General features: G+C 42.2%; 1 protein-coding gene across 1 annotated transcript in view; it reads left to right on the top strand.

Annotated features, from left to right (window-relative positions):
- sbf2 (SET binding factor 2) overlaps nucleotides 1–11,160 on the top strand; it is a 34,727-nt gene extending 23,567 nt beyond the window's left edge. Inside the window, exons 16-22 of the mRNA XM_010791540.1 lie at nucleotides 3,528–3,698; nucleotides 4,366–4,637; nucleotides 7,307–7,479; nucleotides 7,727–7,800; nucleotides 9,560–9,755; nucleotides 10,043–10,170; nucleotides 10,948–11,160. Coding sequence (XP_010789842.1) covers nucleotides 3,528–3,698; nucleotides 4,366–4,637; nucleotides 7,307–7,479; nucleotides 7,727–7,800; nucleotides 9,560–9,755; nucleotides 10,043–10,170; nucleotides 10,948–11,160 — 1,227 coding nt within the window. The remainder of the gene's footprint in view (nucleotides 1–3,527; nucleotides 3,699–4,365; nucleotides 4,638–7,306; nucleotides 7,480–7,726; nucleotides 7,801–9,559; nucleotides 9,756–10,042; nucleotides 10,171–10,947) is intronic.
- The last annotated feature ends 203 nt before the right edge of the window (nucleotides 11,161–11,363 follow it).

The following is an 11,363-nucleotide window of genomic DNA, read 5'->3' on the forward strand; positions in this document are numbered from 1 at the left end:
GGCAGCCTGCTCTCTGAAAACGCTCTCCACGAAAGTGACATCCTGCCTGACCCTTGTATATCTCAGAAATGTCCAGCCCTTTACTTACCGTATCTATGTTTACTTTGTTTTGGAACATTTATGTTACTTGTACATGGTGTTTTTACACAGTTTTGGCCTATGGGTGCCATGATGGGTTTGTATTAGTCTGATTTTCAACATGCCTTTTTCTCTGTTTGTTTTACGTGACTGGAGACTGTAAATACATTGTTTGAACAGAAAGTGTTTCATGGTTCCAGGATGCGAAGACTTTCCTCGCAACACACTGACTCACGTAGAATTGCAATAATGAGGATAGATTTTGTTCAGGTGAAGAATGCATTACCGCAGATGAACTGTTTTTGTATCTGCAGTTCAGGAATGCTATGAATTCTTACAAAACACTTGTAAATGATGTTGCTGCCCCCAGGCTGGTGACATATCATAAACAGTGGTCAACACTAAGTGTCTACAAAGAAGTTTACACACCTTTCATTGACAACCTGTCTCGTTTCTCAGTCACAGTTGACATGTGGGATGCTGCTTAGATGTCGTAGTCAGTCATATTGTGAACCTTGGGATCATGTCCTAGAGTTCTAAACAAGATCCCAAATCCTGATAACCTCAATCATTTGACCTGTGCACAGCATTGTTTCCCTTCTGTCTTCCCCTTGTGTTTTCTTTGCTTGTTTTTCACCCTCAACCCTGCATTCCTCTTCACGAGTCACACGGGCAGATGGGTCTGATAGTGCTATACTCCCTCCTTCCCCTTTGTCTACACTTCCTACTTTTCTTTTTCGTCCTCCCTTTCCTCTCCATTCTCCTCTCATTCCCTGTCCTCCTCCTTGCCCATTCATCTTGTAGATGTCTCTTTAAGCTCCCTGTATTATCATATTCACAGAAGTGATGACCTCGGTCAAGATGACCTGCACATATCTGACAAGTCGAAAAAGGACAGCCATGCTGAGAATGGACAGCGTAGTCAAATCACGTAGAGACAAACACACCCACCCACCCAAACAACATCTGCTGCAAGACACGTCCCACGCGCCTGTGATAGAAAGGTGTTACCATGTAAATACCAAAAGGGCTTGACTCCTCCTATTGTATTTTTCCCCATTTATTTATGGTTTTGTGTAATGCAGCTCCATCCCTAAAATCTGACTCCTTTGCAATCAGCCTGGTGACCATGTGCTCAAAGGACCAGTGTCACACATTTTAGCCTCTTGCCAAAGTGTTTTTGGCAGCAGATTTGGCATTTCATCCAAAGTTTTCCTGGCCTAATTCCCATACTCAATGTAAGGTGGTATGCACACATTCTCCGACGGCAAAGTACATTTGATCATCTCTATTTCTGCAGAGACAACAGTCCATCTAAACTCAAAATTGCTTTTAATGTCAGCCTTACTTTTCTACATAATCTATTACAAAGCTGAACAAAATGTCTAAAAACGCCCTTAATCTTCATGATTCTCAACCAATTATATTGGCGTTGTTTATATTTGATTTGTCGACGTTTAAGTGTAAAAGCCTTTGTTGGCTTTGTGACTAATTTAAAAACCAGTGGTTACCTTTTATTTTCTGCATGTATGCCTTCAAGTCCCTCAGACTTGTGTCCAACATTCCCTTCCTAAATTGAGACCTATTGTATCCATTTCATGTTGGCATCCTTCATTAGCCAACATGATATAGTTATCTTAAAAACCTTTTAAAGTCTGCTGATCTGAGCAGTAAAAAGTTCCCCGAAATATCTAATATTAGAGAGAGGAGCAACAAGAGCCTGCTTTAACATTTGTGTAAGAACAAGTGAGAGCATGTATTCAAGATGTCTTTTTACTTGCATTACACACATCTTTATGAATTCATTCAGTTGTAAATGTAAATAAAATAAATCTGAATCATTATAAAGCACACTGAAAACACTGTTAACTGTGGATGGGCATGAGCTCTGTGTTCACCGCCAGCTCTCCTCTGTGTTGGCTCCTGGCCCACCACACTGGGAATAGAGCTGTTCTTGTTCTGTCCGTTGTAATTACAGTAACCCCTCTAGTTCTCATCCTTCAAAGGCAAACTGTGAAGTGATAATGGGAACCAGTGTGCATGTGTCAGGCTCAGGGGAGAGAAATCAGAAGCTAATTAAATAACAGGCCTGAGCCTTACGCGTGGCCTGCAGTCTCTACTGGGAGATGGACGCTTGGCGAATGCTGGGATCTGTCCTGTCTTCTCTTGAGTTTATTTGCAGTGTAATGTTGTTTCTCTGCGGTGTGTACCATGTGTGCTATCGAGTACAGTATGGGCCAGCGTTAATGCCTTTAGCTGAACACTGTACATTCCCTTTAGTAGCTGTTTTTGCAAGCAGCAGGTGCTTTGCTCTTCAGCCCTCACTAATGAAAAACAACGCAACGCTTCCAAATATATCCAGACACAGAAGGAGTGAGGGGGGGGTCTAATTTCCTTTAGGGTTGTTGTCTGTTAAAAAGTTACAACTCACAAGGAATGATTGATTTCACTTTAAATCCCATGGATGACTTTTTTTTTGTGGTGTTTTTCCACTTCTCCCCAGCATTTTGGCAAACCCCCTTTACAAGGGGCACTTTCTGCAGCCCAAATTCTTTCTTGATGCAAATACCCATCGAGAAATAAACTTGACTGCCTCCATGTAGAGGGCTGCATTGCAATGATTAGGATTCTGGGAGCAACGCAGGACTAAACACAAATACTGCAAGGTATATTTATTCAAGGCAGCAGCAGTAAAAGTAAATTGAATATACAAATATAAGAGTCTATTATAAAAGCCTATACAAGAGATTGTTATTAAAGTACCGTATTACTTAACTGTTTTAGCAGCTTTAGGTTCACATTAAGCCAAAACAACTTTCCAGTAAAGCTGGATAATTTTGTGAAAAATAAACCAAATACTCTTTTTTAAGGTGTTACATTTTAGTTTCAAGACTGTTTTGAGTTTCATTTTATACACATTTACACACAATTCTGCATGACATATTTTGTTTTTTTAGGAAACTTTGGATAGGATATAAGATTTTTTGTGGTTTTCCACAGAGTTTGGCTGAGTTCCATGTGTTTGCACTGACCGGGGTTAACAAGGTTTTGCATGTGAAGTTATAATTCAGATCATCTGTCTCTCTATTTAGAATTCTCGTTTATTCAATACATAAACGTCATTTTTAACATCCGTATCATGAAAAATAAATTCCGTTCGAATCTGAATCTAAACTGTAGACAATAACATTGTCAATGCGTGACAATGCGACATCTGGTTTGTATCTGTTGCTAGGTGATATTACATAAACTATCAGAGAAACAGGGATGAGTTCAGCTTGTATAACACTGCATGTTGTCGTTTCTTTGAAGGCATTTAATGCGCTCATCTCATTTCAGTTATATTCCCTAATGTTGACTCATAAAACAGTTCACTCAAAGGCATAGTCAGCTGTTAAATGTACTTCTTTACGTCGTCCTGACTCTATGAATTATATTTTTTCTTGCAGAAATTGGTTGCCGGTGTGAACCAGTTTGCCTACACCTGCATCCAAGACCATCCAATCTGGACCAACCAGCAGTTCTGGGAAGCCACTTTCTACAGCGAGGTCCAGAGTCAGATCAGAACCCTTTACCTGAACACCCTGGAGGGGAAAGACAGCATCACTGCCAGGCTAAAGGTTAGACTGGAAAAGTGACCAATACAAGTTGTGGGATAAATCATATGAATTCCACTGACATAAAGAGCATATTGATTATTCAAGCAAAATGCCTGCTTCTTAATTGCTACTGTTTTCTTGCCTACTGTGATCACTAGGACTTGTATTGGTTTTTCTTTGTGTCAATAGTGTTCTTTATTTAGAAAATAGAGAGAAAAAAGTTTTAAAAAAAAACACATACTTGAGAAATGGTCCTCTGACACACTCAGCAGGCACCATTGCGTTTCAAGGGGTCAAGTTTAAATGAGTTAAGATAAGATAAAGATAAGAGGTACTTTATTGATCCCAATTTGGGAAATGTTTGCATTGCAGCAGCATAAAAAACAACATAACAAAACAAGGCATTGCACATAAGTAGAATTAAAGAGTAGAAATAAACAAAACTAGATTTTAAACATCTCAAAATAGAATTAAAGCAGCATTAAAAAGTCGAAAATATACAGTAGGCCGTGAAGATAAAACATCTATAAACTCGGACAATAAAACACCATTGAAGGGCTTTAGACAATATAAAGCAGGATATTATTTACATTAAGAGTGTAGGGAATGGAGTAGTAGTAGTATGTATGGAGCAGAGAGCTCTCTTCCAGTTCTGTCAAACTCAAACCGTTTCCTGTGACCTCTCCAGGATGCGGGCTCCGAGGCTGCGGCGGGCCGAGAGGAGGAGCACACGGCCATGGACCTGGCCGCGGAGCAGCTGCGTTTGTGGCCCAGCCTGAGCAAGGAGAAGCAGCACGAGCTGGTGAAGAACGAGGAGAGCACTGTGTTCAGCCAGGCCATCCACTACGCCAGCCTCATGGTGTACCTGCTGGTTCCTCTGGACACTAGCAAGCTCAAGCTGCTCCGCAACCCCCCCGTCGCAGACTGGGAGAGCGGCAGCAACAGCATCGTCACAAACAGGTCAGGCTGATATCTAAGAAGAGAAATAATTTAAAGGTCACCTATTATGCAAAATCCACTTTTTCATGTCTTTTATACATAAAATGTGTCCCCTCTGTGTAAAGAGATTCTGAAAGTTTCAGGAAAATAGTTTGGCTTGTGTAACCATTAGCAAATAACCAACCAAGGTAACCCCCCCCCCCACCACCACCTTATCGCCTGAATCTCCTCCTAGAGCACCATTGTGTTCTTTTTAACCAAATATCTCTCAGAGGGACGTGGGGAGTGGGTCCTTATTTTCATGTAAAGCAGGGGTGTCAAACTCAAATGCACAGTGGGCCAAAATACAAAAATCGGTACTCGTCGGAGAGGGGTCTGCCTGCAGGCCTGCACTCTCAGGACAGTTCCGGTGTAGGCTGCACTCTCAGGACACCTGCACTGTCAGTACAGGAAGTGACGATTCTGACGAACACGTTTTTTCCCCGCCCCCCGAAAGACTCGTTTGATGGAAGTTTTCAAATCACAATGGAGACTCATCACGGAGGTGATGAGTCCGCCCACCGTGCACTTTGGGTCGGCCTTGGTTAAGCCCTTTTGACCCACCCAGCCTGGTTCTCGTAAAAGTTGACTTAGCCATTTTTCGCTCAAATGACACCATGGAGGAATGTAACGGGAGTTGACAGGGGACTCTGCCCGCCTCACTTTTTTTCACTTTTCCCCGGTTTTATTATTATTATTTTTTTTGGCTATTTCACCCGGTTTCTACCGGGGACACTGCCCTGTCTCGGGTGTCCCCCCACGGCCTGTGTCCAGCCCCCCCCACTCATCCATATATTAATGGATTTTGACAATTTTTGTTGCATTTTTCTCCTCTCCTCTCACTGATCGAATGGCAAACGCGACCCACTGTCGGAGGGCCTCCGCATTAAAAGTGTAGGGAGGGGAGTAGTAGTAGTAGTATGTATGGAGCACAGAGTTCTCTTCCAGTTCTGTCAAACTCAAACCGTTTCCTGTGACCTCTCCGCGCCGGTGCTCTGGCGGTCGGTTCCTCCGAACTGCGGGTTCGACTCTGATGGCCGGGAGGGTGTGCTGCGTTGGGGTGGGGGACTTCCCCCACTCAGCGTGCCTCTTCCTTCCCGGGCCGGCCGATATGAAGCGTGACCAAGACACACCGTCTGACTCAGGGGTCCCACGGGTCCGGCAGCGGGGTGGAGGTTCCCAGCTGGAACCTCCCCACCTCCGCCGCGGTGCACTCGGCAAACACGGTTGTTTCTCGAACCCTCCACTGTTGTCTAGCGGGTGTCTCAGAGTGCAGGTGTCCTGAGACTGCTGCCTGCAGGCAGGCTCCCATGACTCGTCGAGGGCCGGACTGGTTCAATGTTTATTGTAAAACGTATTGAAATGAACTTATTGCACATATTAAACCTGGAACTAACAAAGCAAATTATTGACTATAAAAACAACATTAAATAATCAGTTGCATTCATTTCTTATGGCTCTATCTGCAGCTTTTCCGGAGTTATTTCTTATGATTACATTTTTCCACAGGCCAACAACAGCTTTAAAAAAAAAAATATGCCCTGTTGTCGCAAGAAAAAAAGTGCAGAAGGAAACATCCATTGAAACTCAGTTTGCTGCTCTGTGTGTCTGTGTACTTGGCATCTCCTCTTGGGTGCAAGTTCAACAACGTTTGGGCTCAGGCTCTGAGCTGAGGAAACCCTCAGGATTGAGTGAAGGTGTGCGTGCAATATACCGGCTTGGAAGAGACTCCAAGTTAAGGTTTTATGATTTGGGAGTATTTGTTCCTCTCTTATTAAGCTGATGATAGGTATGTGGGCGTTTGTGGCGTTGCTCACAGTCTACACGATACCTTCTCATTCAGCCAAATTGAACACAGTACCTCTCCTGTTTCCGGCCCACTTTCCATCCTGTGGGCTTACATCACTGCTGCATAAAACAGAGTGAGGATCATTTACTTTAGAGAAGTTCAAAACCCTTAGGGTGTCTTTAATGGGAGCTACACTGTACTCACCCAAACCAAACAAAATAGAAGTGGAAGTGATTTCCCGGGCTCTTCAGTGACTGTGGAGTGAAATAAATCCTGGAAGTTCTCCTATTTACGTCCTTTCTTGGAATTTAAAGACATACAGCCAAAGATAATTTGTTCAGAATTTCATCCATTGGAACTGAATATTCAAAAGAACACGATGTTAATGTACATTTTTTTTAGTTTTGAACAGCATTTATGCTTTATTAAACTTCTTTTTTAAATGTCCTGCAAGAACACAATTGTACTGTTTACTTGTGTTATGTTTCTTCACTGTTGAGAAGGCAGAAACATTGCAGCCAAGAAGTTGTTTGTGTGGACATTTTTGTCTCTTTTTTTTCCTTGCATTTTTGCCCAAGACTTGCTTTTTTTTAACAGATGACAGTTGGATCTCACCACTAACTATGAATCCAGAGAATAGCTTGCATCACTGTCTCATGTGAGACATTCTTCTGGACCGCAGAGTCCGAGCCATTGATCAGGGCATCAACACTAAACTGCTGCAGATCACTTTCGCTCATACTGCTCTTTATCACAGTGCAAATTCATTTCTGTCAACAGAAACTCTCTTCTCAAATCTCCTCCTGGGACATGCTGGTTAACTCTTTCTCATCATCATTGTGTCATCATGTGTGTTTTACAGCATTGCCGGAAGCGTGGCAGAGAGCTTTGACACAGAAAGCGGGTTTGAGGACTCAGAAAACAGCGATGTGGCTAACTCTGTGGTCAGGTTCGTCGCCCGCTTCATCGACAAGGTGTGCACCGAGAGCGGAGTAACCCAGGAACACATCAAGAGCCTGCACAGCATGATCCCAGGTACAGTACTCACAGCGTTCATTCAAACTGTGCCACTGTCCTGATTCCCTCACCTTTACGAGGAATAACCCCTTCACGTGAGTGTATTCACAGCAACAGACGTCTGAGCTAATTAACCCCTGACATTGCAAATCTCTGAATACACAGTCTGGTTGTAAGATCGTGTAGACATACATGTGTTTCTCTGGTCCGTGTGTGCACTTGTGTATGAACATGTGGTTGGTGACGTCCACTTGTGAACCCACAGGCATCGTTGCTATGCAGATGGAGGCTCTGGATGCAGTTCACAGAGAGAGCAGGAGATTACCTCCCATTCAGAAGGTGAGTGTCGCTCTTTTCTTGGCTGCTAGGACTTTAGAAACACGTCACACTCTGACATGCCCCTTAAGGGAAAAACAACCTCCAGGAGAAGAAGAGCTGCAAATTAGCCTGCATAACGTGACTCTACTGTATGCAAAAGGAAGTCCGCTTTGTATTGTAGTCTATGAGCAAATGACCCTGCTTTTCACATGATTTATGACCTAAATTATATTTGAGATATTTATGTTGGAACGTATGGTCCCTTTAAGAAAAACAAGCATGCTTTGGGGCATGGCTACCTTGTGACTGGTAGGTTGCTACCACGGTGATTAACCAGCATTTTGATACACTATATCACAAAGTGCATATTGTCTAAATACTTTAGCTTAACTTACAGAAAAGGGTGTTGAAGTGAAAGTGTAAGTAGTGAAGTATTGAATTGGCAGCTTCTAAGACTTAGTCTTATAAGACTTAGTTCTCTGTTCTTAACCCAATTAGTGGTGCACAACACAGCAGTTTTAAGGCATTTTTCTGTTTTGCTAATAGAGAAATATGAAAGAAAGTCAATGGAGATCGATTCACTTGTTTCTTCTTCCGGACTTAAGTGTACCCTGTCTCTATGTACAGTGTATATACAATTATAATGGTTAGACTTATACAAATCAAGACCAACAAGTCCAAAACTGTCATAAGTTAAGTATCATCAGCTTCAGAGTCTCCTCTATTTTTTTCCAGTCACTGGAATTGCACTTTTATTTTTACCAGTTGGTCTTTTGGAGCTTGCTTTGCAATATGTTGGCTGGCTCTTGGTAATTCCTCTTGCACACACTCATACACACAGACAAGCACCGTGCCAGTACTACCAAGGGAGCAACCTGGAGACCTCGGTGAGCAGTCTGGGCAGATCGTCTGCTGTTCTTTGTGGCTAACCTCTCAACATTTATGTATTGGACTAAGCTTCCCTCCTGGCCTGCTGCTAGCTGCGAGCAGCATGCCAAAAAGTACTAAAAAGTGTGAAAACAACACTGACATTGGATTCATAACAAGTCTGAATAGTAGTAGTAGTAGTAGTAAAAGTAGTAGTAGAGAAAAACACATAAAAAGAATTCTAACAATGCAATAAGGTGCAGGTCATGAAGTAGCCGCGCTTCAGCCGTAATGAGGAAAGGACCTCTCGTTCTATTGAAGGATGTATTCAGGAAGCTCTTATTAACTCCTGACCAGAGCTGAACTCCTCCAGGTTGGCTGTGGTCTAAATGGGAAATGCTATAACGGATCTAAATACCCTCCTCTTTCCTAATTTGTGGCTGTGGAACAACTGAGTGTTTCTCTACCAGAGGGAGAAAAACCATATGCAAACCCACACAGAGTGTCAAAGTGTTTTTCTCGAAAACCATCTCATGAGTTTAGCTAGAGGGTTGAGTGGTAAATGAGTCCCTACGGAGAAAATATATCAGTTTTTTTGGCAAGCTTGTTTTTTTAGAATGATATCTAATGTGTGTGTGTCTCCTTCTCTGTCTGTCTGTCTGTGTCTGTGTGTGTTTGTGATAGTGACGTGCATGTGATGCTTGCAAAAACACGGTCTGTGATTAGAAATAATAATGGTTTATTGATTTACCTGGCTTTTCTGGAATCTGATTCTCTGACGTCAATGCTTTGTGCTGAGTCCCTCATTATAAAGCACTTAACTTCTGAAGAAAAATACCTTATACGTTCTTTACAGACAGGTAAAATGTAGCATCTGTCCTTGAGTATAATGTGTTTATTTTTCCCCCATCAGCCTAAGATTCTGCGTCCAGCACTGCTCCCTGGAGAGGAGTTTGTGTCAGAGGGGTTGCGGGTTCTTCTGGACCCTGACGGCAGAGAGGAGGCCACCGGGGGTCTTCTGGGGGGCCCCCACATCCTGCCAGCAGAGGGAGCCCTCTTTCTCACCACATATCGCATCATCTTTAAAGGCACCCCCCATGATCCACTCGGTAAAAACTGAACAACACCAACATTAGCTTTTAGTTTAAGCTACATTTCTAGGTTTATGGAAACAAATTATGCTTTTGATTAAATGAAATGTATTTCAATTTTTAGAACTAAGTACAACATTTTCCTTGGACTTCAGTGCATTCTTAAGTCTCAAATAGCAGCAGACTCAACCCTCTTCATTAACGAATGACCTTTCAAAACCATTAAAGTTATTAGTAGATCTGGTGCCTTGGTGACATCACAAGTTCATGTCTGACCCTCAAAAAAACGTCCTCTTTGTGTCCAGTAGGGGAGCAGGCAGTGATCCGAGCTTTCCCAGTGTCCTCGCTGACCAAAGAGAAGAAGATCAGCATCCAGAACCAGCTGCAGCAGAACATGCAGGAAGGCCTGCAGCTCCGCTCCGCGTCCTTCCAGGTAATAAACGAAACACACTGCAATCTGATCTTAGTCCCGGGTGGACAAACTAAGTTTCCTAAGATTTTAAATGGATGGGTGGACATGGTGCTCAAATGGTTACTTAATCAATTCAATTCAATTCAAAGGGGCTTTATTGGCATGAAAGTTAAATTAAACAATGTTGCCAAAGCATCACAATACAAAATAATTAACAACATTAACATACATTTCAAATGTTTACACACACACACACACACACACACACACACACACACACACACACACACACACACACACACACTCTCTCTCACACACTTAATCTATGGTTCTGTTTCTCAAATAATAAATACATGTTATTATATCATCTGAAGTACAGGTTACCACACAATCAAGAGTCCATCATTTCCTGATGTGTGAATATTTATGCTTTTATCTGGATAATTTGTGTCTGTGTGGCCCAAAACAATACATTTGAAAAACCCAACAGGTCTCTTTCCAGGAATCTTGACATAGATCCTCAAAATAACTGATTCTAAGAATCAACGAGAAAAGCTAATTTCAGCCAAGCATGTGTTTCTTTAGGATTTATATATCCTGCTGTAAAAGTTTTTATGGTTCATTCCTATCTTTTTATTAACATGAAAGATGCAAGTGTCAACTCTTAACCCTTGAGATGTTTTCTACATTTAAGATAGCCTCAACCCACGTTGCTTGGGCTGGACTGATACAAATTCAGTGATTTATCAAATGTTGCGTGTTTCGTTAAATAATCATTTTCATGAATACCTCTTACAGCTGATAAAGGTGGCTTTTGATGAGGAGGTGAGCTCGGAGATGGTGGAGATCTTCAGAAAGCACCTGCAGAGGATCCGCTACCCCCAGTCCATCTTCAGCTGCTTTGCTTTCGCAGCCGGACAAACAGCTCCTCTGCTCATCCTCCCAAAACAGAAAGAGAGGAACACTGGCTTCAGGTGTGTGGTGCAGCTTTACAGCAACAAGAGGATGTAGATCTGGTTAATTTACCAAACATCACTGCGGGGTGACCCCAGCAGGGTTTCAAGCTTCATTTATAAAAGCTTTCAAATTTAAAATCAACATATGAATGCTGTGTAGCTTCTTTTTTTGCAATACTATTTATTTGTGTGGTATATTTGATTGTCTGCATAGCTTTATATAAATAATAGGCTACACTTGTCATATTAGTATTATAT

This window comes from Notothenia coriiceps, unplaced genomic scaffold (assembly GCF_000735185.1).
Source record: "Notothenia coriiceps isolate Sejong01 unplaced genomic scaffold, NC01 NC01_scaffold00035484, whole genome shotgun sequence".
Taxonomy (NCBI): Eukaryota; Metazoa; Chordata; class Actinopteri; order Perciformes; family Nototheniidae; genus Notothenia; species Notothenia coriiceps.